The sequence below is a fragment of the Mesoplodon densirostris genome, chromosome 8 (assembly GCF_025265405.1).
Source record: "Mesoplodon densirostris isolate mMesDen1 chromosome 8, mMesDen1 primary haplotype, whole genome shotgun sequence".
In the NCBI taxonomy this organism is placed as follows: domain Eukaryota; kingdom Metazoa; phylum Chordata; class Mammalia; order Artiodactyla; family Ziphiidae; genus Mesoplodon; species Mesoplodon densirostris.
Window position 1 is genome coordinate 61,889,903 of NC_082668.1, and position 27,096 is coordinate 61,916,998.

At 34.6% G+C, this 27,096-nt stretch overlaps 1 protein-coding gene across 1 annotated transcript in view; it reads right to left on the minus strand.

The window, feature by feature from the left end:
* LRP1B (LDL receptor related protein 1B) overlaps positions 1-27,096 on the minus strand; it is a 1,545,691-nt gene that overhangs the window by 536,618 nt on the left and 981,977 nt on the right. The window contains exons 34-35 of the mRNA XM_060105953.1: positions 26,009-26,134; positions 24,834-24,965 (exon numbers count right to left, since the gene is read on the minus strand). Coding sequence (XP_059961936.1) covers positions 24,834-24,965; positions 26,009-26,134 — 258 coding nt within the window. The remainder of the gene's footprint in view (positions 1-24,833; positions 24,966-26,008; positions 26,135-27,096) is intronic.

The following is a 27,096-nucleotide window of genomic DNA, read 5'->3' on the forward strand; positions in this document are numbered from 1 at the left end:
TAAGATGCATATGAAAGTTTGTAGCCTCCCAAAACTTTACATTTATGTCATGGTATTCTTTTCGAAGCAACGTATTAAAAGATGGTTGAAATGTGAAAGAATATGCAAAATTATTCTAAAGAATTGAAGGTCAACCTGTTCAAAATAATTAACTCTACTGAATTTAAAGGCAATACCTAAGTCTAAATGGTCAATTTCTATTATTGAAATTCTTTAAAATAAAGACACATTTTCTGTTGCATTTTGTAATAGGAGAAGAATCAACCTAATTGGATCAGGCAGTTTTTAACTTTTAAAAAATCACTATAAAAGTGCATTCTTCTTTCAAATTAATAATGAGCACTCGTTTGTTTCCTTAAAATTATGACTAACCTGGAACAATCTGCAAAATGGGTGAATATTTTTTTAAATTCTTTCCACTTTGAGAGTTCACTCTCCCTTTTCTCCCTCTCTCATTTTTGTCCTTCATCAGATTTGCTCCATTTAATAAAATATTTTCTTCACGAACCCAGGTGCTCCACTGCCCTACCTCCCCGACTTCCTACCCAAGGCAAGAGCCATTTTGTCATCTTCAGTATGAAAACTCTGTCTGTGGCCCACTTCTTCACAGTGACTATATATTAGCTTATAACTTGTCTCTTTAGATTCAAAGCATTAAGTAATTAAATAAACTATTACTATTTAGCAGAGGGAATATGTTAAGGTGGAAAGAGAATTGAACTTCAGAGGAAGGAGAGAACTGGATATGTATTCGGGAGCCACAGTGTATCAAATGTGGGACTTTGAACAAGTTATTTAACCTCTCTGAGCCTGAGCAAAAATTCTTAAAATGAGAATAAAGCCTGTCTCACAGGATTGTTCTGAGGTTCTGTGATATCTGTGGGAAGTTGTCCAGGCTTGGATTAATATATGGTTCATGATACAGTTGATAAATAAACACTTAAAGGGGCCTTCTGGGGATAGTGGTATGTTTCTGTTCCAACAATGAAAGAACTTTGTGAGTAGGAGAGACTCTTCAGCACTTCTCCAATTCCCCCATATATAAGCATCATTTTTACTTTGTATTTATAGAGTTGGCAAAAATAGCAATAAATTAAGATGATTGATTATCTTTTCTAAAAGCAGATAAACTGAAACAAGGAGTTTTAAAATCTAGGTTAAAAATGTAGTAAAAAGTTCATTGATAAATAAAGAACTTATTTTATCTAATATTGAATCAAAATGTAGTTTTGCTAAGCAGGTGCATATGTAGACTTTTTTCCTAATTATTTTATTTTGCTAGTCACCTAAACTGAAATCATTAAAACCAATTTAGCTTGAATCATAGTTGAAAAATTCCAGTGCTCAGAGCACCGATAATAACCTGGAAATAATGCAAGTTATGCATCACAAGGTTAGCTTGTGTATTTTAATTAATCCCATATTTTAATGTGATTATTCTGAATTCACAAATGTGTACAGGGTAGTCATGTTTTTTTCTGAATTTGAGCACTTAATTTCTCACCACATGCATATAAGGAAAGGTCGTGAATTCCTGATTATTTGTTACTGCCTTTTAGTCAGATTTTTGCCAGCAGCAGGCAAAGTGAAGCCATTTTATGCAATAGAATAAAAGGGAAGTGTTTTGGCCTTTACTTTCAAGGTAAAGCCATATTCATTAACAACAAAGAAGACACTATGGTAGCAAGAAGGGAAAAAAATCAAAACCCTACTATTTTCTTTCAAATAGCCATAAGAAAAATGAAGCAAAATCTGACAACACATCCTATTAAAAAAAAAATGGAAACACATGGTGAAGCAGAAGAAGCATTAAACTCTGAATGAAAACACAATTATCAGTCACCAATTCTGTCACTCACAGATGTACATTTTTGGACATGTCACTTCAACAATATGGGCTTCTGCGCCAGTTTCTTTCTTTTTTTTAAATTTTTTTTCTTCTTTTTTTTTTTTTGCGGTATGTGGGCCTCTCACTGTTGTGGCCTCTCCCGTTGCGGAGCACAGGCTCCGGACGCATAGGCCCAGCGGCCATGGCTCATGGGCCCAGCCGCTCCGCGGCATGTGGGATCTTCCCAGACCGGGGCACAAACCCGTTTCCCCTGCATCGGCAGATGGACTCTCAACCACTGCGCCACCAGGGAAGCCCTTTTTTTTTTAATTTTTAAATTTAATTTTATGTATTTTTTTATACAGCAGGTTCTTATTAATTACCTATTTTATACATATTAGTGTATACATGTCAATCTCAATCTCCCAGTTCATCTCACCACCACCCATCCCCCACGACTTTCCCCCCACTGGGTGTCCATATGTTTGTTCTCTACCTCTGTGTCTCTATTTCTGCCCTGCAAACCGGTTCATCTGTACCATTTTTCTAGGCTCCACATATATGCGTTGATATGCGATATTTGTTTTTCTCTTTCTGACTTACGTCACTCTGTATGACAGTCTCTAGATCCATCCACATCTCTACAAATGACCCAGTTTCGTTCCTTTTTATGGCTGAGTAATATTCCATTGTATATATGTACCACATCTTCTTTATCCATTCATCTGTTGATGGGCATTTAGGTTGCTTCCATGACCTGGCTATTGTAAATACTGCTGCAATGAACATTGGGGTGCATGTGTCTTTTTGAGTTGTGGTGTTCTCTGGGTATATGCCCAGTAGTGGGATTGCTGGGTCATATGGTAGTTTTATTTTTAGGTTTTTAAGGAACCTCCATACTTTTCCCCATAGTGGCTGTATAAATTTACATTCCCACCAACAGTGCAAGAGGGTTCGCTTTTCTCCACACCCTCTCCAGCATTTGTTGTTTGTAGATTTTCTGATGATGCCCATTCTAACTGGTGTGAGGTGATACCTCATTGTAGTTTTGATTTGCATTTTTCTAATAATTAGTGATGCTGAGCATCCTTTCATGTGTTGGTTGGCAATCTGTATATCTTCTTTGGAGAAATGTCTGTTTAGGTCTTCTGCCCATTTTTGGATTGGGTTTTTTTTTTTTTTTTTTTTTTTGTGGTATAAGGGCCTCTCCCTGTTGTGGCCTCTCCCGTTGCAGAGCACAGGCTCCGGATGCGCAGGCCAAGCGGTCATGGCTCACGGGCCCAGCCGCTCCGCAGCATGTGGGATCTTCCCGGACCGGGGCACGAACCCGTGTCCCCTGCATCGGAAGGCAGACTCCCAACCACTGCGCCACCAGGGAAGCCCCTGGATTGGGTTTTTTGTTTTTTTGATATTGAGCTGCATGAGGAGCTTGTAAATTTTGGAGATTAATCCTTTCTCAGTTCCTTCGTTTGCAAATATTTTCTCCCATTTTGAGGGTTGTCTTTTTGTCTTATTTATGGTTTCCTTTGCTGTGCAAAAGTTTTTAAGTTTCATTAGGTCCCATTTGGTTTTTTTTTTTTTTTAATTTCCATTACTCTAGGAGGTGAGGCAAAAAAAGATCTTGCTGTGATTTATCTCAAAGAGTGTTTTTCCTATCTTTTCCTGTAAGAGTTTTATAGTGTCTGGTCTTACATTTAGGTCTCTAATCCATTTTGAGTTTATTTTTGTGTATGGTGTTAGGGAGTGTTCTAGTTTCATTCTTTTACATGTAGCTGTGCAGTTTTCCCAGCACCACTTATTGAAGAGACTGACTTTCTTTTTTCCACTGCATATCCTTGCCTCCTTTGTCATAGATTAGTTGACCATAGGTACGTGGGTTTACCTCTGGGCTTTCAATCCTGTACTATTGATCTGTATTTGTGTTTTTGTGTCACTACCATTCTGTCTTGATTACTGTAGCTTTGTAGCATAGTTTGAGGTGGGGAGCCTGATTCCTCCAGCTCTGTTTTTTTCCCTCAAGACTGCTTTGGCTATTCGGGGTCTTCTGTGTCTCCATACAAATTTTAAGATTTTTTTGTTCCAATTCTGGAAAAAGTCCCACTGGTAATTTGATAGGGATTGCATTGAATCTGTAGATTGCTTTGGGTAGTATAGTCATTTTCACAATATTGATGCTTCCAAAGCAAGAACATGGTACATCTCTCGATCTGTGTGTGTCATCTCTGATTTCTTTCATCAGTGTCATAGTTTTCTGAGTACAGGCCTTTTACATCTTTAGGTAGGTTTATTCCTAGGTATTTTATTCTTTTTGTTGCAATGGTGAATGGGATTGTTTCCCTAATTTCTCTTTCTGATCTTTCATTGTTAATGTATAGGAATGTAAGAGATTTCTGTGCATTAATTTTGTACCCTGCAACTTTACCAAATTCATTGATTAGCTCTAGTAGTTTTCTGGTGGCATCTTTAGGTTTCTCTATGTATAGTATCATGTCTTCTGCAAACAGTGACAGTTTTACTTCTTCTTTTCCAATTGAATTCCTTTTATTTCTTTTTCTTCTCTGATTGCCATGGCTAAGGCTTCCAAAACTATGTTGAATAATAGTGGCGTGAGTGGACATCCTTGTCTTGTTCCTGATCTTAGAGGAAATGCTTTCAGTTTTTCACCGTTGAGAATGATGTTTGAGGTGGGTTTGTTGTATATGGCCTTTACTATGTTGAGGAAGCTTCCATCTATGCCCACTTTCTGGAGAGTTTTTATCATAAGTGGTGTTGAATTTTGTCAAAAGCTTTTTCTGCATCTATTGAGATGATCATATGGTTTTTATTCAATTTGTTAATATGGTGTATCACATTGATTGATTTGCATATATTGAAGAATCCTTGCATCCCTGGGATCAATCCCACTCGATCATGGTGTATGATCCTTTTAATGTGTTGTCAGATTCTGTTTGCTAGTATTTTGTTGAGGATTTTTGCATCTATATTCATCAGTGATATTGGTGTGTAATTTCCTTTTTTTGTAGTATCTTTGTGTGCTTTTGGTATCAGGGTGATAGTGGCCACATAGAATGAGTTTGGGAGTGTTCCTTCCTTTGCAATATTTTGGAAGAGTTTGAGAAGGATGGGTGTTAGCTCTTCCCTGAATGTTTGATAGAATTCACCTGTGAAGCCATCTGGTCCTGGACTTTTGTTTGTTGGAAGATTTTTAATCCCAGTTTCAATTTCATTACTTGTGATTGGTCTGTTCATATTTTCTATTTCTGGCTCAGTGTTGGAAGGTTATACCTTTCTAAGAATTTATGCATTTCTTTCAGGTTGTCCATTTTATTGGCATAGAGTTGCTAGTAGTAGTCTCTTATGATGCATTGTATTTCTGTGGTGTTCATTGTAACTTCTCCTTTTTCATTTCTAATTTTATTGATTTGAGTCCTCTCTCTATTTTTCTTGATGAGTCTGGCTAAAGGTTTATCATTTATGTTTACCTTCTCAAAGAACCAGCTTTTAGTTTTCTTGATCTTTGCTATTGTTTTCTTTTTTCTATTTCATTTATTTCTGCTCTGATATTTATGATTCTTTCCTTCTACTGACTTTGGGTTTTGTTTGTTCTTCTTTCCCTAGTTCCTTTAGGTGTAAGGTTAGATTGTTTATTTGAGATTTTTTGTGTTTCTTGAGGTAGGCTTGTATTGCTATAAACATCCCTCTTAGAACTTCTTTTGCTGCATCCCATAGGTTTTGGATCATTGTGTTTTCATTGTCATTTGTCTCCAGGTATTTTTTGATTTCCTCTTTGATTTCTTCAGTGATCTCTTGGTTATTTAGTAATGTATTGTTTAGCCTCCATGTGTTTGTGTTTTTTACCTTTTTTTCCCTGTAATTTATTTCTAATCTCATAGCGTTGTGGTCAGAAAAGATGCTTGATATGATTTCAATTTTCTTAAATTTACTAAGGCTGGATTTGTGACCCAAGATGTGATCTGTCCTGGAGGATGTTCCATGTGCACTTGAGAAGAAAGTGTAATCTTCTGTTTTGGGATGGAATGTCCTGTAAATATCAATTAAATCTCTCTCATCTATTCTGTCATTTAAAGCTTCTGTTTTCTTAATAATTTTCTGTCTAGATGATCTGTCCATTGGTGTAATTGAGGTGTTAAAGTCCCTCAGTATTATTGTGTTACTGTCGATTTCCTCTCGTAAAGCTGTTAGCAGTTGCCTCATGTATTGAGGTGCTCCTATGTTGGGTGCATATATATTTATAATTGTTATATCTTCTTCTTGGATTGATCCCTTGATCATTATGTAGTGTACTTCCTCATCTCTTGTAACATTCTTGATTTTAAAGTCTATTTTTTCTGATATGAGTATTGCTACTCCAGCCTTCTCTTGATTTCCATTTGCATGGAATATCTTTTTCCATCCCCTCACTTTCAGTCTGTATGTGTCCCTAGGTCTGAATTGGGTCTCTTGTAGACAGCATATATATGGGTCTTGTTTTTGTATCCATTCAACAAGCCTGTGTCTTTTGGTTGGAGCATTTAATCCATTCATATTTAAGGTAATTATTGATATGTATATTCCTATTACCATTTTCTTAATTGTTATGGGTTTGTTTTTGTAGGTCATTTTCTTCTCTTGTGTTTCCTACTTAGAGAAGTTCCTTTAGCATTTGTTGTAGGGCTGGCTTGGTGGTGCTGAATTCTCTTAGCTTTTGCTTGTCTGTAAAGCTTTTGATTTCTCCATCGATTCTGAATGAGATCCTTGCCAGCTAGAGTAATGTTGGGTGTAGGTTTTTCCCTTTCATCACTTTAAATATATTGTGCCACTCCCTTCTGGCTTGTAGTGTTTCTGCTGTAAAATCAGCTGTTACCCTTATGGGAGTTCCCTTGTATATTATTTGTCATTTTACCCTTGTTGTTTTCAATAATTTTTCTGTCTTTATTTTTTGTCAATTCGATCACTATGTGTCTTGGTGTATTTCTTTTTGGGTTTATTCTGCCTGGGACTCTCTGCCCTTCCTGGATTTGGGTGGCTATTTCCTTTCCCATGATAGGTACATCTTCAACTATAATCTCTTCAAATATTTTTTTGGGTTCTTTCTCTCTCTCTTCTCCTTCTGGGACCCCTATAATGCCAATGTTGTTGCATTTAATATTGTCCCAGAGGTCTCTTAGGCTGTCTTCATTTCTTTTCATTCTTTTTTCTTTATTCTGTTCCATAGTAGTGAATACCACCATTCTGTCTTCCAGGTCACTTATCTGTTCTTCTGCCTCAGTTATTCTGCTATTGATTCCTTCTAGTGTATTTTTCATTTCAGTTATTATATTGTTCATCTCTCTTTGTTTGTTCTTTAATTCTTCTAGGTCCTTGTTAAACATTTCTTGCATCTTCTCTATCTTTGCCTCTGTTCTTTTCCAAGGTCCTGGATCATCTTCACTATCATTATTCTGAATTCTTTTTCTGGAAGGTTGCCTGTCTCCACTTCATGTAGTTGTTTTTCTGGGGTTTTATCTTGTTCCCTCATCTGGTACAAAGTCCTCTGTATTTTCATTTTGCCTATCTTTCTGTGAATGTGGTTTTCATTCCACAGGCTGTAGAGTTGTAGTTCTTCTTGCTCTGCTGTCTGCCTGCTGGTGCATGAGGCTATCTATGAGTCTTGTGCCTGTGCCAGTTTCTAAGGCTGTGTAACAAATCATTCCAAAACTTAATGGCTGAAAGCAACAGTATTGCTTATGAACCTGCAATAGGGGCAGGGCTCAGCAGGGGCAGTTTTTCCTGCTCTGATGTCTCTGCTCTGCTTGACATCAGCTGGGGTGGGCAGAATGCTAGGGAATGTAATCATGTGAAAGCTCGTTCATTCATGTACATGGGAAAACACAAGCAGCTAGAGCTGACACAGTTCCTTAGTACATCTTAGTACATCTCTGTTTCTATGAAGTTAGTCAGCATGATGGCCATTTTGGAACAAATCCTTTGTCTTATATGAAAAACAATCAGGTTGGATTAGATAATCTCTAAAGGCTCTTTTCTCAGAAAGTCTTGTAAATTGCTGATTAAATGGAAAAAGGAATAGCTTGAAAGTGATCGGAGACAGCTGGCATAATGTTAACCCACTGGGATGAAGGAGAACTTCAGAGAGTAAGTAATTCTTGAAGCCTGTAAAGCATCTAAATCAGCAATTACCACATTTTTCAGTATTATGGATTATGTGTAATTGCAAATGAAGGACTATTTTTATAGGATGCAATTTCCAGGACATAGGGCAAGTTGATTGTTCCATGCCATTTAATCTTTCTGTTTAACAACATAATTATCATCATGGCTTATTTAAATTTTGAACACCTGATACAATATCAAGAGTTGTCAACACATTACTATTGCTAAGATTTAAAAAAATGTCCTAGGAGTATTTATCTATATATATTTCAGTACATTAGCAATCCATATAAAATTTAGAGTCATAGTAGTATAATGCTCTTTTGTACATTCATCCTGACACTGTACGTTCCATCCGATACTGACTAGAGTGTAAGAATCAATGTTACCAGTGGAAAACTGTCTTTAACAACAAAAATTAGCCTGCCTGGAAATCTAGCAGATTACATACATCAGTTTTATGAGTACAGTGAAACAAGGCATGGAGAATCCACTAAGGACAAATGGGAGGAATCCACCTATAAACAGATGTATAAAATATCAACCAGTCCATTCTGATTTCAAGTTTTAGATTTGTTTTAATGCATAATGAGTTATTTTGATATTGTTATTCTGTATTCACAAACTACAATTTATATATGCAAAATGTTTTATGACTGCTTTCAGTAAATAGATGGCTTTCTAGTATGGGAAAGTTTATTAAAGAAAGCATAGACACCAGCTGTTCTTTATTTCTTGCCATAGACTTATCTGCATTTTACCAGTTGAAAAATTTAAATCCAAAAAGGCTAAAATTGGGGACTTCCCTGGCTGTCCAGTGGTTAAGACTTCACCTTCCAATTCAGGGGATGCAGGTCCAATCCCTGGTCAGAGAGCTAAGATCTCACATGCCTTGTGGCCAAAACGTCAAAACATAAAAAAACAGAAGCAATATTGTAACAAATTCAATAAAGACTGTATGAATGTCCACATAAAAAAAAAATCTAAACAAAACAAAACAAAAAGTTTAAAGCTTGCAAGGTCATATCATTTACCAACCCCAGCCTTGTAATTTATAGGTATTGTGATATGGGCCTGCCTTTAGTCTGCACGTTATGGGACTGTATTATTTCACACAAAAGGAAAATGACACAGCACAAAAGGAATTTCCAGATTGAATTTCTCAGTCATCCCTAAAGTGTGACTGTAAATGTGCAAAACCTTTAATACCTAAGTAACCTTAAAAAAGCAGTTCTTGGGTATCCTGAAATGTCTCTTATGGATGGGGCATAATTTCCCAGTAAACAGGAACCAACTCACACACCCATCTGTGACCTGAAAGTAAAAGATAACGACAAAAAAAAACAACAAAAAACTAATATTTGCCTACACAGTTATAACGTTTTAGGCATACATTATGTGAAAGTGTAATCTCCATAAAATAAATATCTGGAAACAGAAGTAGACTACAGCAACATGAATGAAACTTGGTTTTTAAAGTTAAAGGAATAAGTGTTCAAAAATCCTTTTGATGATGACCACTATTCTCAATTTTTCCACCATGATTTTGGGTGTATTTTTAAATATAATTTTAGCTTCAAATTCCATGCAAAATGTGTATTCCATTCCTTGATATCTCAGTTGATGTAAATACAAAAATAATATCTTAAGAACTTTTTTTCCCACAGAAAATCTTCAAGTATAATTCATGCCAAGAAGCTGAGCCATGATCTCATGGTTTCAAGTTTCCCCTGACATACTTGCCATATACACCTGAATGATATTTAAGTCCCATTTTGAGGAGACAACATTTCCCTTAATAAAACCAAACTTTGATTTTCCAAATTTGTCAATGAAAAGAGATTTTCTACTTAGAGAAAGATGTTAAAACTATGCTGCCTTTGCTCTTGTCCCTGAGATTCATTTTCCTTTTTGGAATATTTCTAACATTAAAGCTGCTGCCACGATTGGGTCTCAGGAAAATCATTACAAAATACAACAGAATAAACTAATGCCCATATAAGAGATATATACAGTAGCAACAGTAGCAGAAGGAGTGCTTTGTTACAGTTAGCATCTCTTAATCTGAATAGACAAGTGTTTTATAATGAAGAACACTAAACAGCCACTGAATGAATAGGACTCTACTAAATCTAATTATAAAAAATAACATTAAAATGCCATGTTTTAGTATTTAATTCTATAAAGGGTGATGTTTATTTATACATGCATTATTTACTTGTTCCAGAATAATTGTATGTTATAAAAGAATATCAAATCTTATTTTATTAGACTATTTTTTATAGCAGTTTTAGGTTCAGAGTAAAATTGCGTGGAAGGTTCAGAGATTTCCCATACATCATCTGTCTCCATATATGCACAGCCTCCCCCACTATCAAAATCCCACACTAGAGTGGTACATTTATTACAATTAAGGAGCCTCCATTGACACATCATTATAACCCAAAGTTCATAGTTTATATTAGGAATCACTCAGTATTGTATATTCTATGGGTGTGACAAATGTATAATGACATGCCACCATCATTGTATTATACAGAATAGTTTCACTACCCTGAAAATTCCCTATTTTCAATCTACTCATCCCTCCCTCCACCTCTCCCCACTCCCAATCACTGATACCTTCACTGTCTTCATAGTTTTGCCTTTTCTAAAATGTCATGTATATCTCAAATCATTTTTTAGCTATAATTTTGGAATAACGTAGTCACAGAAACATTTTTCTGTTTTAGATAAAATTTTTAAAGTGTAAAAAAATATTTATGTTTAATTTTTAGCTATTATTTTTTTCTGTAGCTAAACAACTATATAATCTTTGTGCACTCATTTAATGACTGTAGTAAAGTCTACTTCAAAATCTTGTCTCACTTCAGTAGAGACATCAGTCTCTAAAAAATAATTATTTAAATTAAGATTTAGCCACTTGTTCTCATATTTCTTGCACAAATTTATGGAAACACTTTGTCAGACAGAGTTCAGACAATGTCACTGGTTCATACATACTTGAATATTAAATGTCAAGAATTCTACTTTCAGAATGCTGGCATGAGGAGCATAGTGGGTCCAATCTCCAGGGAAACAAACAAAAATGGTAAAAATGATTTTTTAAAAAGTTTAAAATCTCTCAAATTGACCAAAGGGTATGTGGTAAATTAAGAAAAAAATTATTCAAGACAATTTACCAAATCTTAGTAAGAACAGTCCCCCCTTCACTGTATCAGTTCAGCTGGATGGAAGCTCTACTATGGGCAGACATGTATAAGAAGATGGGGTTCTCTTTCTCCTTGGCTCCTAATAAGGAGTCTTACCAGACAAGGCAGGACACCAGCATTTCTCATGCCCTCCAAATCCAAGTTGCAGACACTAAACTCCAGGTGAATGCAGTGAAAGCTCAGGGATTCCCTGCCTGACCCAGCCCCCAACTGTAGAGGGAAAGTTCTGCCTCAGGAGAAGAAGACTGTGAACACTAGGATCTTGATTGCCCTACTTCCCCTTGTTGCTGGAGCAGAGTTCCATGCCAAGAGAGACAAGCTAGAGACTATCATCCTGTCTAATGCCAGGATCAGTGACTCACGGATTTTACTCAGAATGAGAAGCAGTCCATAAGAATAGAGAACTCCAAGACTCTCCCCAAAGCAACTGACTTTATTTGAAACAGAGTGTGGAAAAGTTCAACTCTAAGCGTGCTATCCAAAACAATGAAGTTTTTTGTTGTAAGTAACTAAGAGGAGGTTTTACCTTATGAAAGCAACAAGCTAAATTGTAAGCCAAGTAGCTACCCAGACAAAAACATGGAAAGAGACATCAAAGCTTTAACATCTGGAAATATATTAATGTAGTACATCATACAATTGGAACAAATAACAAAAGCTACATGATTGTCTCAATAGATAGAAAAAGCATTCAACCAAATTCAGCACTCCTTTATGATAAAAATGTTCAATGAAATAGGAATAGAGAGATCTTCAATCTGATAAAGGGCATCTACAAAATACTACTAATAAAAAAACAGCTCACATCACATAGTTAGTTAATATCTAAATATTGGAGGTTTCCCCTTAAGATCAAGAACAAGACAAGGATGTCTGCATACTACAGATTTTAGTCAGGGAAATTAGGCAAAAAACAAAGAAAGAGGAGAAGGAAGAGGAAGAGGAGAGAAAAAAAAAGATAGAAAGAAGAAACAGTAGAAGTTGAAGTAAAAGGCATCCAGATTTAAAACAAAGAAGTATGCTCACTCTATTTGCAGATGGCATGATCTTGTATATAGCAAATACTAAGGAATCCACTACAAAAACCTATTCCAACTAATAAAAGAGTTCAGTAAGGTTTCAGGATATGGAGTCAATATATAAAATCAACTGTACTTCTATACACTTACAATGAATAATCCAAAAAATAAAATTAAGTAGCTACTTAAAGCTTTCAGTAGCATTCAAAAATAGGAATAAAGTTAACAAAAGAGGTATAAAACTTATACACTGAAAACTGCAAATCATTTTTGAAAGAAATTAAAGAAGACCAAGTATATAGGAAGATATAACACGTTACTGTACTGGAAGATCACAATACTCCCCTGTTTTTTTCTATAGATTCATCACAATCCCTGTTGAAATCTCAATTGGTTTATTTGCCAAAATTGACAAGCCAATCCTAAAACATGTCCGCATTAGGTCCAGGTTCCATGCTTGAAATTTATATGGCAATGCAAGAGGCCAAGAATAGACAAAACAATCTTGAAAAAGAGGAACAAAGTTGAAGGACTCACACTTCAAATTTCAAAATCTACTACAAAGCTACAGTAATCAAGACAATAGGTACTCATAAAGATAGATCTACAGGTCAGTGGAATTGAATTTAAAGTCCAGAAATAAACCTCACATTTACAGCCAATTGATTTTCAACAAATTGTCAATACAATTCAATAGTGGAAAGAATAGCCTTTTCAAAAAATGGTGCTGGGATAACTGTATATCCACATGCAAGTCCACATAGATATTCACATCTATATATGAAAAATAGGTCAAAATGGATTGACCTAAATATAAAAGCTAAAACATAACACTTAAAAGGAAATATAGCGTTAAATTATAGCACCCTTGGATTAAGTAGTGGTTTCTTAGATAGGACACCAAAGGCACAAGCAACAAAATTTTAAAAATGAATAAATTGGACTTCATTAAAATTTAAACTTTTGTGTTTCACACTACATCAAAAGGGAAAAGACAAACAGAATGGGAGAAAACTTTTGCAAATCACATACTTTATAAGGGATTTTATCTAGAATAAATGAAGAACTCTAGGAGTTCAACATTAAAAAAATAATTAAAAAATTGGGCAAAGAATCTGAATAGACATTTCCTTCTCAATATATACAAATGACGAATAAGCACATCAAATAATGCTCAAAAATCAGTAGGCATCAGGGAAATGCAAATCAAAGCCACAATAAGATATCATTTCATTCCCATTGGAATGGCTATTAAAAAAAAGATAATAACAATTCTTGGTGAGGATGTGGAAAAATTCAACACCTCACACACTGCTGTGGGAATGCAAAATGTTTCAACCAGTTTGGAAAAGAGTCTGATACTTCCCCAAAAGGTTAAACATAGAGTTACCATATGACCTATCATGCTCATTTCTAGGTATACATCTTAGGGAAATAAAGAACAAATATCCACACCAAAATGTGTATATGAATGTTCCTGGCAGCTTTATTTCTAATAGTCAAAAAAGTGGAAACAACTCAAATGTCAATCGACTAGTGAATGGATAAATAAAATGTCATATATCCATATAATATAATATTATTTGGCAAAAAAATAATTAAGTACTGAAGCTACAACATGGATGAACTTTATACTAAGTGAAAGAAGTCCATCACAAAGGGCTGTTTACCAGATGATTCCATTTACCTGTAATGTCTGTAATAGGCAAATCTACAGAGAAAGAAAGTAGATTTGTCGTTGTCTTAGGGCTAAGAAGTTAGGAGAAACATGAGAATCACTAATGGGTATGGAGCTTCCCTTTAGAGTGATGAAAATGTTCTAAAATTAGATAGTGGTGATGGTTGCACAACTCTGTGACTATACCCCAAACCATTGACTTAGCATTTTAAGTATATTAATTCTATGGTAGGTGAATTATATCTCAAAACAGTTGCTAGTTATGAAAAAAAAAAAGCAATTGTATTTTGAGGAATTATCAAAAATGTTTGAAAAGATTTACAGCCAAAATTTGGAAACAATCAAAATGTCCAAAAATATTGGAAAGGTCAAAATATCATGGTAATCCTCATGATAAATAATGTACCCCTATTAAAAATAGTATTTATAGATTGTTAATCACAACATAGCAAAGTGTTCATGTTAAAATAGTTAGAAAAAGATTAGGACAAAATTTTATCAATAGCAAGATTATTTGTATTTTTAAAACACAGCATGAATATTAATATTCCAAAATGTTAATAATTGCTGTTGGTGTAGTAATAGTACTGGTAATTTTTACTTCAACTTTGTTTCATGTTTCCTAATTTTCCAAATTTCCCATTATGTACAATTCTAATAAAGAATTTTTAATAAATAAAAAGTTATTTATTTAAAAATTGAGATCTGCCATCAATTAATGATTGCTGAACTAGTGACTATTACTCCACAAGCTTATTTTAATAATGTTTAATGATGATTGAGCTGACAGATGTCTACTGTTTTATTTAATCATCATTATTTTGAGTTAATAGGGTTTCCCATGAACATTGCAAATAGTATACAAATATACTCGCTGTAATCCTTTATTGTATCTATAAATTCAAATCTGAGCCAAGCTCAAAAATATCACTTGCTTTATCACTAAAATAGTATTAATGGAAAACATTAAATGGAAACAACCATAATGCTATCATCACATTTTAAGTAAGGGTATTAATAAGAGTCACCAATAAATCTTAGCTCTTTTTCCTTCTAACCAGAATAATGTCTCATAAGTAACAAAATAAAAAGTTTGAATCCTCTTATCCAGGATTTAGAAAATAGCTTTTCATATATAGTTATAACCTTGAATTACTGTGGAATCATCAATTCTTTTTAGTATCTTAATATTTAATTTGTAAGGAAAGCAACAACATAAATAGAATCTGTCCTGTGAACATTTGTTTTTCCCCTGAAGAAAAGGAAAGATTCACAATAGTCTACTTTCTGTACTCAAACTATGCAAACCTAATTATGATTCTGTTCATATAGTTTTTATAATGACTGTTGACTAAGAAAATAGATGGTTTTAAAAAATAGCCTACAGGTTGTTACTGTTGAAGCTGTTAATAATGGGAGTTGAATAGTCAAAAAGCTGGAAGAGACCAAGAGAAATCATGATTCAGAAGAGATGGTTTGTTTGTTTTAACTCTTTAAAATACTCCAGAGCCGGAGATTTATAACCAGTAAGTAATCTATTCTAGTATTTAATATACTGACAATCAAGTTCCATTTCTGGTTCCATCTGAGTTTTTTTCTACTTAATTTACATCTAACTCCTCTCCTTCTATCTTCAGTAAAATTAAATAATAAATAAATAAAACAAATAAAATTCTAGACTAATGAAATCAGGATTTTTTTCCCCAACGTAGTCCTAAATGAACACACTGACAGAATGCTTTACCATAGCAAACAAAGGGAGATAATGTGCTATCCTTGGAAGATTTGCATAGTTGCTCTGTGCACCATGGTGGGTGAGCATAAAGAACTGTCAACTGTTGCCAAGTATTTTGGGGCTCCCTTCCTGGACACAAAACTCTAGACAGGAACATTGGATGCAATAGAACTCATTCTAAGCATAGTTAACATCAGTCAACACACAGCCTGCATTGGTGCCAACAAGAAAGTAACTGCACTCATAATTCTGTTGGTGTTATACACCTCTATATCCCCCAGGCAATCCTAGACAGCTTTAAGCAATTTTTTGGAAGAGGTTTTCTTATAAAGCTTTGGTGCCACACAGCTGTCAGTAGAAGATTTAGTGTAAGTTAATATTACATGAAGACTTCTCCAGACACTGGTCAAAAACTGTAAAGGTCGATTTGAGAGAGTTGCTGGCTTTTGTTGGAGAATTTTTCTGGAATCCTGGTCAAAAGGAAATTTGGCAAGTTCATGATATTAAAATCCAGGTACTAATGAATGAGATGACCAGGTTAACAAATAGTACCCTAATGAAAAAGACATTGGGTCTGCTACTTTCAAGGATAGTGTCACTAAACTAGAGGTGCATTTCAAAATCATTGAAAATACATGTTAGATTTTTCTACCTTGGCACTATTAGCATTTGGGACTGAATAATTTTTTATTGTGGTAATCTGTCTTGTGCATTGTTTAGCAGCATCCCTGGCCTTACCCAGTAGAGGCCAGTAGCACCCTTTCAGTCGTGACAATGAAAAATGTTTCCAGATATTGCCAGATGAGAACCACTGCCATAGAACTACTAAGTTAGATACTTAGTACTAGGACCACCAACTATCCCCTGTCCCCAGCCTGACTTTCTGAACCTCATGCACTGAATGGTCCAATATCTCTGAGCCTTTGCCTTATATAACACATTTGTTCTTGGATACTTCTGGAATCTTTCCTCACTTTCATCTTACCCTAGCATGGTAGTGTAAAGAAAACTAGGGTTTGGGAAATATATATATATATATATATATATATATATATATACACACACACACACATATATATATGTGTGTATATATGTATATATGTATGTATAAGTTCAAACCCCAGTTTTGTTCCACTCCATCTGTAAAGCATTTGACAGTTTACTTAGGCTTTATTATTTTTCTCTACCTGGAGCACTTCTCCAGGTATCCAAGGCTTACTATTAATTAGAGTTAAAAAAGGATTCAAGACCATGATCCTGGTTCTTTACATTAATTCATCCTCACTTGGTTTAAACCAGAATACAGAAGCTGTCCATATAGGAGCATCATTAATAATTCAAACTGACAATCAAAATTCACCTCTTAGACACCACTGTATAGGGATAATATCAATAAAAATGTATAATATTGTGATAAGCAGCCTCTAATGTCACCACCAATGTTCCACACCAGCTGGTATTCACTCCCTCCTCTAACCCCTTCCTTTGAGTGTGGGCCAGACCTACTAACTAGCTTCTAATAAACAGAATATACTAAAATGATGAGATATCACTTCTGAGACTGGGTTATAAAAGGTCTGGCTTCCAGTTGCTGTGTGCCCTTTCTCACTCTTTTTTCATTAGCTCTAAGGGAAGTTTGCAGTCATGTTTTGAAATGCCCTGTGGAGAGGACCTCATGACAAGAAACCAAAATAAATAGTCAGTGAGGAGCTGTGACTCTCAGTCAAACACACACAAGAAAATAATTCCTGCCATCAGCCACATGGATAATTTGGAAGCAGATCCTCCCTAGTTGGCCTTATGATGAGACCACATATCTGGCCAATACCTTGAAGGCAGCCTCATGAGAGACCTAAAGGAACTCATAGACGCTATGAGATAATATTCATTGCTTTAAGTGGCTAAGTTTTGGTAATTTGTTATACAGCAGTAGTTAAATAATATAAACATAGTGAGATAAATGATTTTCTCTTTCTTCTCATCCTCCTTTGGACGATGATGATTATCATCATCATTACTCTCTCTCAGATGAGTCTGTACCATTAATCTTCTGCCCCTAAGTTTAGCAGGGGCAATTCTACAATTGTTGACTATATTATCATCATTCCCTCAAACCCTGGGCACTGATATTGCCTATCAATTATCTTTCTCAATCATAAGTACAATAGAATTAAAATTCTCACTATGAAATTATCAAGGATCTGATGTTGATTACTCTACTATTGGTTATTCAATTCATGGCTTTTGTAAATTGCAAGGGCAAAAATCCAAATGCAAATCTTTAATGCAGAATTTGAGCATCCCAAAGTAACCAACTGTCCTCTGCATGCATATCTCATCCCAAAATCCAGTTTCTTCATTGTTAAAAATACTATCTTCTTCAACAGATTATTCTGATGATTTAAACTGCATAAATATATAAATTTTCCAAATATTATTCCTGTAATGTAGTAAGTGCTTAATAAATATTAAGGGTTTTTGTGATGCTATTTTAAGTTCTTCCTCTTCCAAACCTCCTCTTCCTAACCCACTCGTGGGTGATCAGTTCCATTTCTAGGCTTTCTACTTTAGCCAAGTCCCTGTTCTAAAATTAATAAGAAATTTATAGAAATAATTAGTTCTTTTTTCCTTTCAAATCCCCCAAAAGATTCACTTACTACTTATGGCCTCTGGCTAAGAATGAAACAAAATGATAAAAAGAAAGATCAGTCCATTCCTTATGGCCAGTCCAAAAATCAATTAGATGACTTTTCTTTTCCTCTTTTAACTAGAAAATTGTCTACTTGATAAAAACTAATGGCCAAAAATCTCAGAAGCTGAATCATAGCTTTTTATTTTTTTTCCAAAAGAAAGGGTATCAGAAAGAAAAATAAATTAGTATGCCCTTGGTTTTCTTAAAATAGGGGAAATATACTTTTTTCAAGTTTAAAGTTACACTTTATAATATTAATGGTATCAATGTACCTAAGCTAAAGGAGACCTCCACATTATCATTTGCATATCGTTTCCACAAATAAATAGATACCAATCTATTGTCTAACAGAGTATGAAATAATTTGAAAAACATCCAAAAGATTGACCTATCCATAAAAATATTTTCTTCACATGTCTTTAATGGTGCTTTAGTTGGATTTACAGTGTTGGGTTAAGATACTGTGCTTCATTCAAACATACTAGTAAGATAACTTGTCAATCTCTTAGCAGCTCTTAATAATTTACTATGAATAAGTGTAACCAGGCCTTTTGAGAACAGGGTTCTAGGTAACTCAATTTTGATAAGGAGAAGAGTAGAGAAAGACATGAGTATCAGATATAAATGTATAAGAGATTCCTGAGCTGAAAATCCTGAGCAGCTAGAAAGAAATATAGCAGAATAGAGTGACTCAGGAGAGGGAAAAAGAAAGGTGCCTAAACAGGGTGGATGTACTTCATGTGAATAAGTACAAAGCTGGTGTTGGGACCTTTCATTTTTATGAGGAGTGCTAACTGCCTGAGAAAGAAGTTTCAAGAGACTTCATGGTTCTTTCAATAACAGAGAGAATAATATATCCCAAATAACTTGACCAAAGTTTTCATGATAGTAAGTCATCGCTGTGCATCTTCTGGAGCTTTTGGTTTCAGGTAACCTATTGAGGAATCCAGATGCCTAACAGAGGCTTGCTTTGTTTTGCTTTGTATTTTATGTTTTGAGTTCAGACATTATCCAAAAAGGATATGTGAAGTATTTCCAATAATTTGTTTGACCTATAATGACTTATTCTATGTGTGGTTATATTCATTTCCTCGTGATGTTGGAAAGTTTTTGCTTTCTTGTGGTAGTTAATACTTTACATCCTGAAATATTTACTGGACTTGACCATCTACAAATACATACAAACTGTTCTCATGAGTTGAAAATATAGTCTTGAAACAAATTTGAACTGACAACACAAAGTAGTATCCGTTCACTTTTACAAGAACAGAAAGAAATTGAACCAGCCCTAAAAATTCACTTTGTAGCCAAGGAAGTGGTTTCCATAAAATTGAAAAAATGTCTCAAAGCAACAGTATTGTATTTCTTAAGCTATTGCTGTTAGTGACATAAAAAGAATTCTTTCTATAATTCTTCTTCGGCCTTGGTTGGTGACAGAGTGGTTATTAGAAAAAAATTGTAAACAGCTCTTTTCTAAGCCTCCAGGCATAATACAAAAGAGACTCTAACTTGAGTGTCACCTGCTTCAATTATTAGATGGGTTTAAAGTAATATGATTCAGTACATAAATCAAAATAAAGCATGATCTTTTACCAGTACAAATTTGCAGAAGTGCAATGTAGTTTCATCAAGTAATGCCAACAATGGTCTAAATAAAATTGTGTTTAAGTGGTTACAAAGGCAAGATGGCACAGTGTAAAGAATTAAAAGTAGGACACTCCATTACCATACAGCCCTTGATCTCTCTGGGTTCCAGTTTTCTTATCTGTAACATGAGGAAATGCCACTAGATTGTGTCAAATGCTCCTTCTAATTCTAACATTCAAAGATATATGCAAATGTTGTGGAACTATTGAGGAGAAAATCTTTCATGTAAATAGGTGATATTCAACCATGTAAATATGAAAACAGTATTTTGTCACATATTCTCCTTCAGGGTTGTTGCAGTTTTTTTTCAATAGACTATTTTTTTACAGCAGTTTTAGATTCACAGCAAATTTGAGCAGGAGTCCTCATATACCCTTTCCTTTCCTACACTCACAGCCTCCTCCACTATCAACTTCTCATACCAGAGTGGTACATTTGTTACAAGTAATGAACCTACACTGACATGTCCATAGTTTATATTAGGATCTATAGTTTACATTAGGGTTGAGTCTTAGTGTTTTACGTTCTATGGATTTTAACAGATGTATAATGTTAAATGTTCCTTCAGTTTTTGTATTGTCTTAATAGCCAGATCACTGTGTGATGCTGTAAAAAGGCATCAGAATATTCCCCATAGTGAGTGTAAAGAAATGACATCCAAATAATGGTACTTTGATGCTCTTTTTAAAAAAGAAAAAAAATTCCCATAGATTATCCATTCATGCATTACCTCAGAAACTATTCCCAGTTTATCTTTGTCCCCCATAGCAACTTAGCTATGATGTACTACTCCTAGCAGATAGTAATCAACATTTGTTAACATTGAGTTGGATAACTCCAATTTGAACAAAAGAGATAAAAGATGAAAAAAGAATATAAGCTGGAAAAGTTCAGTCAATCACCATTCTCTGAGTAGAATTTCCTCTAGTTAATTAATATCCTATTATGTGATTATTGTGAAAAAGTCATAAATACCCCCAAGGTGTGGGTGGGAGAACTGAATAGAGCATTACTTACTGGAGATCACATTACTAACTGGAGTACTGAGCTTTATTTTGAAGGCTTCTCCCCCTAACTAAAATATATCTTTTAAAACATCAAATGCAGTATTCATTCATCAGGAGGAATATCAACCAGCAGGCCAGGATTTTCAAAGCTTAATATTTTTTTTTTCCAGTGGAATGGGACTTTTCCAGTGAAGTGATAAGAATGCTTTGAAGATTTAAAAAGAGCCACAGGGTCTTCTTTCTTCTGTGGATAGTATCCAGAATTGCTTCATCTGGTGAAAGAAATCCTTTCACTGCAGAAAACTTTAATTCATTACAACCAAACCCCAGCAAGATTCAGATCTGTTAATCCTTGTGGGATGTACAGGTTTGAGCATATATTTATCCCTGAGAATTGTGGTAGTGAATTGGTATTATATAAATTATGATAGTTATACTTAACAAGTGATCCTCCTTCACACCATTTCCTTATTATGTTTAGAATAAGGGACAACTGTGCTCTTTCATTTTGTCATCCTAACCTTTGATTGATCCTAAAAGTAGAGATTATGTCCTGAAGTGAATGCAGTTAATGAAAGAAGAGGAAATAGAATGTCTGCAAAGGGAACTAGTAGAGGAAGAACATATAATCAGGTTATAAAGGTCTTGATAAAAAAAATAGGGGGTGATGTATCAAAAATTTTCTCTATCTCTCTGGAGCAATTCAGTTATTTTCCTTCCTTCCTCCCTAAAGCAGCTTCATTCAACCAAGTCACAGAGCTTGTATGTTGTCTACAATGCTATTATGAATCAAGTTGCTGACATACTTATGCTCATATATTTTCATAAAATGCAATTATTAAAAGATCAGACTGTATAGTAGATGGAAGCACAAATATACGTGGAGACATGGTTGAAAACTCTTGATACTACTGCCAGCACCACCATCATCATTAGTGTTTCAGTTGGTTTACTGTCTGCTAGCCTCCTAGGTTTACATTTAATGACTTCAAATAGCTGGTGGTGTTATTTAATCTTTAAATATCTGCTCTACAGACTATTCATTATCATCATTAGTAGTAATAAGTTCATTTTCACTAGAGGCGTTTACTAATTACTCTTTCTGTCCTCAAGAAGTTAAGAAACAACTATACTCTATGCAGATAACTGAATAGAAAAAATACTATCAGTCAAAGAACAGAAAACAAAATCTTTGCTAACTGGGAGCTTAAACATAGCTTGCAGAATATGTTTGTAAATATATATCACATATGCTAATTTCTACAATCTATTACTTTCCATTATTAAGTATTGTTACTATTTTCTGAGCACTCATGTATATCAAGCACTGTGCCAAACATTTACAGACATCGATCTAAATATCCCCAAAAGTGAGGAAACTGAGCCTCGGAAAAATTAAGTAATTTACCTAAGGTCATAGAACTAGTAAATGGTTAAACTGGTTTTAGAATCCAAGTTGTCTGTTGCAAAAGTCTGGTCTCTTCCCACCATATGTTTTACTGGCCCCTAGGTCTCTGGCCCTCTTAAATTTCAAAGCAAGTTTTATCTTGCTATTTTCTTTCTTTCTTTCTTTCTTTTTTTTTTTTTTTTTTTGCAGTATGAGGGCCTCTCACTGTTGTGGCCTCTCCCGCTGCAGAGCACAGGCACCGGATGCGCAAGCTCAGCGGCCACAGCTCACGGGCCCAGCTGCTCCGCGGCACGTGGGATCCTCCCAGACTGGGGCATGAACCCGCGTCCCCTGCATCGGCAGGCAAACCCTCAACCACCGTGCCACCAGGGAAGCCCTATCTTGCTATTTTCTGATTAACAGTAGAAATTTTAATAGACTCTTAAACATTCTAATTTCACATGACTATTCCATATGCCTATATCCTTTTGCATTTAGAAGAAATTGATTTTCTAAAAATAATTCCTTTCTAGGAATGTAATTTAAAAATATGGCAGTTATAATATGAAGAATACAAAGTTTTAACTAATAAGGAGTAATTGCTCTATGGAAAAACTATTTTGATACAAAATATGTTTGTTATAAAATATTAGTAATTACTAAGGATTCAGAAACAAGGAGAGTACTATTCTTTGCAAATAAAATTATCTGCCCTCATGGCACATTATATGAAACGTAACCATTTCAGGGCCAACATACAAACCTTGGAGAGTGAATTCAACTCATACAAATAATCAGCTTGCCCTTAAGGAACAAGAGATTTACAAATGATCTAATCAGGACATTTGACCAAATGGCTTATTTGATATTTGTATTTGGAAATTTATCAAATACTTTCAAAAAAGCAAGGGACTGTGTGTACTTAGTAAAAAGGTATACACATATATAAATACACCCTTTTCAAGTTCAAGTTTTTCTTAGTTTTGCACCTATTAAATCCTATATAATAAAATTCTACAGAATAACACGTATGTGAATAAGAGGCAGGGTGGATTACGCATGGTAGGGTAGTGAGCCTTCCACAAAAAATGAGGTTGGATCAAAGAGCCTTGTTTGATCAAAAATCACACTGATTTTGGCAAAATTTACATAATCCTCAATAAAGTATGCTATATTTGTTCATATTTCCTTTTGGAAAAAGCCACTTTAAAAAACATAGGAAATTTGCCTCTTTGTGATTCCAAATATTTGGTGCAAATAATTTTCTTAAGTCATCTTTTCTTAAAAGTCATCTTTGAACCATTTGTAAAAATTCCCAGTAGTTCGCTAATTTGTAGCCAAAAATTCATTAACACGTGAATGAACAAAATGTGTTAGAGCTGAGGGAAATAATAGGCTTACTACCAGAAGCACATGTGCTGTTGTTTAAAGATTTTTTAAAAGATTATAGATCAAAGAATGATTTTTTTAACATCTGATAAAATTGTCTTTACATATATAAAAAATATACTGGGAACATGCAGTACATCTTCAACACCAAAACATTATCTCAGGAAGCATATGATTTAGTTGGATGAGAGATGGAGAAATTTGTTTTTATAAATTTAATCCTTCAAGTGTAGAAGAATAAATATGAATATTAATGAAAGAAGTATACCCAATGCTTATGCTGTATCTGAATTTAGCAATTAGAACAAAAAATTGATCTCCTTCAATACATTTAACAGTTTCTACCATCAATTCCCAATCACACAAATTCTTTTTTTTTTTTTTTTGGCCTTGCTGTGCAGTTTGTGGAATCTCAGTTCTCCAACCAAGGACTGAACCTGGGCCATGGCAGTGAAAGCGCTGAATCCTAACCACTAGACCACCAGGGAACTCCCCCCAAATCACACATTTGTGTTAATCACAAAAAAACGATAGTGTCCGATCTGCTTTCTTTCGCTGTTTGCTAAAACAAGAAGATAAGGTAAAATCTGACTCTGAAATGATAGCTACTGTATTCAAAAGTAATATAGAATGGTTTAACATTTATAATTGTTTCCATTATTTGGATTTCATTTGCTATTACCTGTATTAGAATAGATAACCACATCCTGGAAAATATTTTAAATAAGATTATGTTTAAGTAAATAATAAATCAAAATGCTTTATTTTTAATATTTATAGTTGGATAAAAGTAAAAGTGTCATTTGAAAGATAAAAAAAGATAGAAATAAAAATGAAGCAACCAAATGCCATTCATGGCACTTTAATGTACTTGCAACTCATATGTTATATGTTAGAAAAATTCTGCTTCATTTTTTTCAGACAAAACATATTTACAACAATTTGTGTTAGGCTTAAAAATTCATTTCTGATTTGCTTTCTTATTCCTCATCTTGACTATCAGAGTACAGATGGAAAGGTTATATTTCCATCATGTTTAACAAATCAAGTGAAAACATTATACATAAATTATGAATAAAAGCTATTTACCTGCATGGAAATCTATTCCCACAGCAAATGAAGTTCCTGATATAGGCATCAAGGCATCCATTTTGTCACTTGGTTCCAGAGGTATTCCCCTGATTCCTTCATTAACAGAGTACATAAGAAATGACTCTATACCTAAATTTAAAAGGAAACAAAAATAAAATGAATATATAACATTAAAATCATTCCATTAGCAGGGGGTGGGTATCAAGATGGCAGAGTAGAAAGACCCCAAACTCACCTCCTCCCACGGGCATGCCAAAATTACAACTACTTACAGAGCAACTATCTATGAGAAAAATCTGAAGATTAGCAGACAGATATAAAGAAGGAGCCACAATGACATGGGTAGGAGGGGCAGAGACATGGTCTTGTCAGGACACAAATACACCCCCAGGTCAGTGACCCACAAACAGGAGAGGAGTCACAACCACAGAGGTCCTCTCTGAGGAATGAGGGGTCTGAGCCCCACACAGGGCTCCCCAGCCTGAGGATCCTACACTGGAAAGACAAACCCCCAGAAAGTTGGGCTTTGAAAATCAGCTGGACTTGTTTTGGAGTGACATATTGGAAACAGAGGTTTCTCTCTTAAAGAGTGCACACAAAATCTCACATATTCCAAGTCCCAGCACAGAGACAATAGTTGGAAAGGTCCCCGGGTCAGATCCACTTGCTGATCTTGGAGAACCTTCTGGAGAGGCAAGAGGCAATTGGGAAGCCCCCTGGGGACTGACAGGCTGGCAGCAGCCACTTTTGGGATCTTGGGATCCTTTTCAAACTAGTCCAAAAAAATTCAAGAGGAAGAACACCTCCAAATTCATTCTATGGGGACAGCATCACCGTAATTCCAAAACCAGACAAAGATGCCACAAGAAAATAAAACAACAGACCAATATCACTGATGAGCACAGAGGTGAAAATCCTCAACAAATATTAGCAAACTGACTTAACAATACATTAAAAGGATCATACATCATGATCAAATGTTATTTCTGCCAGGGATGCAAGGATGGTTCAATATCCGTAAACCAATCAATGTGTTACACCACACTAACAAAATAAAGGATAAAAAATTATATGATAATCTCAATAGACACAGATAAAGCTGACTTTAGTTGCCTAAAATCTGTATGGATGAAGTAAATGCATCAGAACTAAGATTTTTCAAAACTTCATACCTCGACATGACATGCGGTTCTTTTGGAGATAATATCCAACTGTACACATGCAAGTCCTTGTAGTTTCAGATGTTGGTAAACAAAGCTGAGAACATCCACCATTATTTAGTTGGCAGGAATTGCTGCCTGCAAAGTAGGAAAACAAACAAAAGAAACATAAAAATCAAAAAAACTAAAGAAAGTAGAATTCAATATCAGTAATTTGAAGAAATATTTATGCTATTATTGATTTATAAATGCAGCTGTTTCATATTGGTATCATATTTTATTCCCTCAAATAATTTGATGTAGCAGATTATGGTTAAAGTTTCTCCTTCCAAAAAAGCACTGCATAGTGATTACAGACAACAGTACTATACTCAATTTATAGAATCAATTTAACTTTGAATACAATATGAATACAATTCAAAGTTGCTAAGAGATTAGATCTTAATTGTTCCCACCACAAAAAAGAAATGATAATTATGTGATGTAACAGATAGCACTATGGTGGTAATCATATTGCCATATATAAAGTATCAAATCAACACATTATACATCTTAACCAACAGTATCTGTCAATTATATCTCAATAAAAATACATTTACAATAAATAAATAACTTTTTGTAAAGTAAGTTACATGAGAGGATTCATAGTTATAGAAGAGCAAAAGGAAATTGGTGTGCCGTGAATATGGTCATAGATCTTTGTAATATTTTAAGATCACAGAAACAAGGAGATCTCTTTTCTGACTTCTAAATTTCACTTCAACTTTACAGTTACTTCCTTTTCAAGAATACTCTATCCAAATGTATCAAATAAATAGTTGTTAATTTATATTACTGACTCAACTCAAAGATTATACCATTGAAAGTAAGGAGGTACATATATACATATAGGTATAATTGATTTTTTAAAAGCAAGGAACTAAAATTTGCCATTCCAAGGAACATAATTCTTCCAAAATAGATTTAAAACACTCCCATAAGAGTTATCTAATTAACTAGCATATTAATTTGCCTTATTCCTGTGAGGTAGCAATGACAAATATTAGGTAATCACAGGTCGGAATTCTATAAAGATGGTCCATTAAATTTACTAGGCCCAA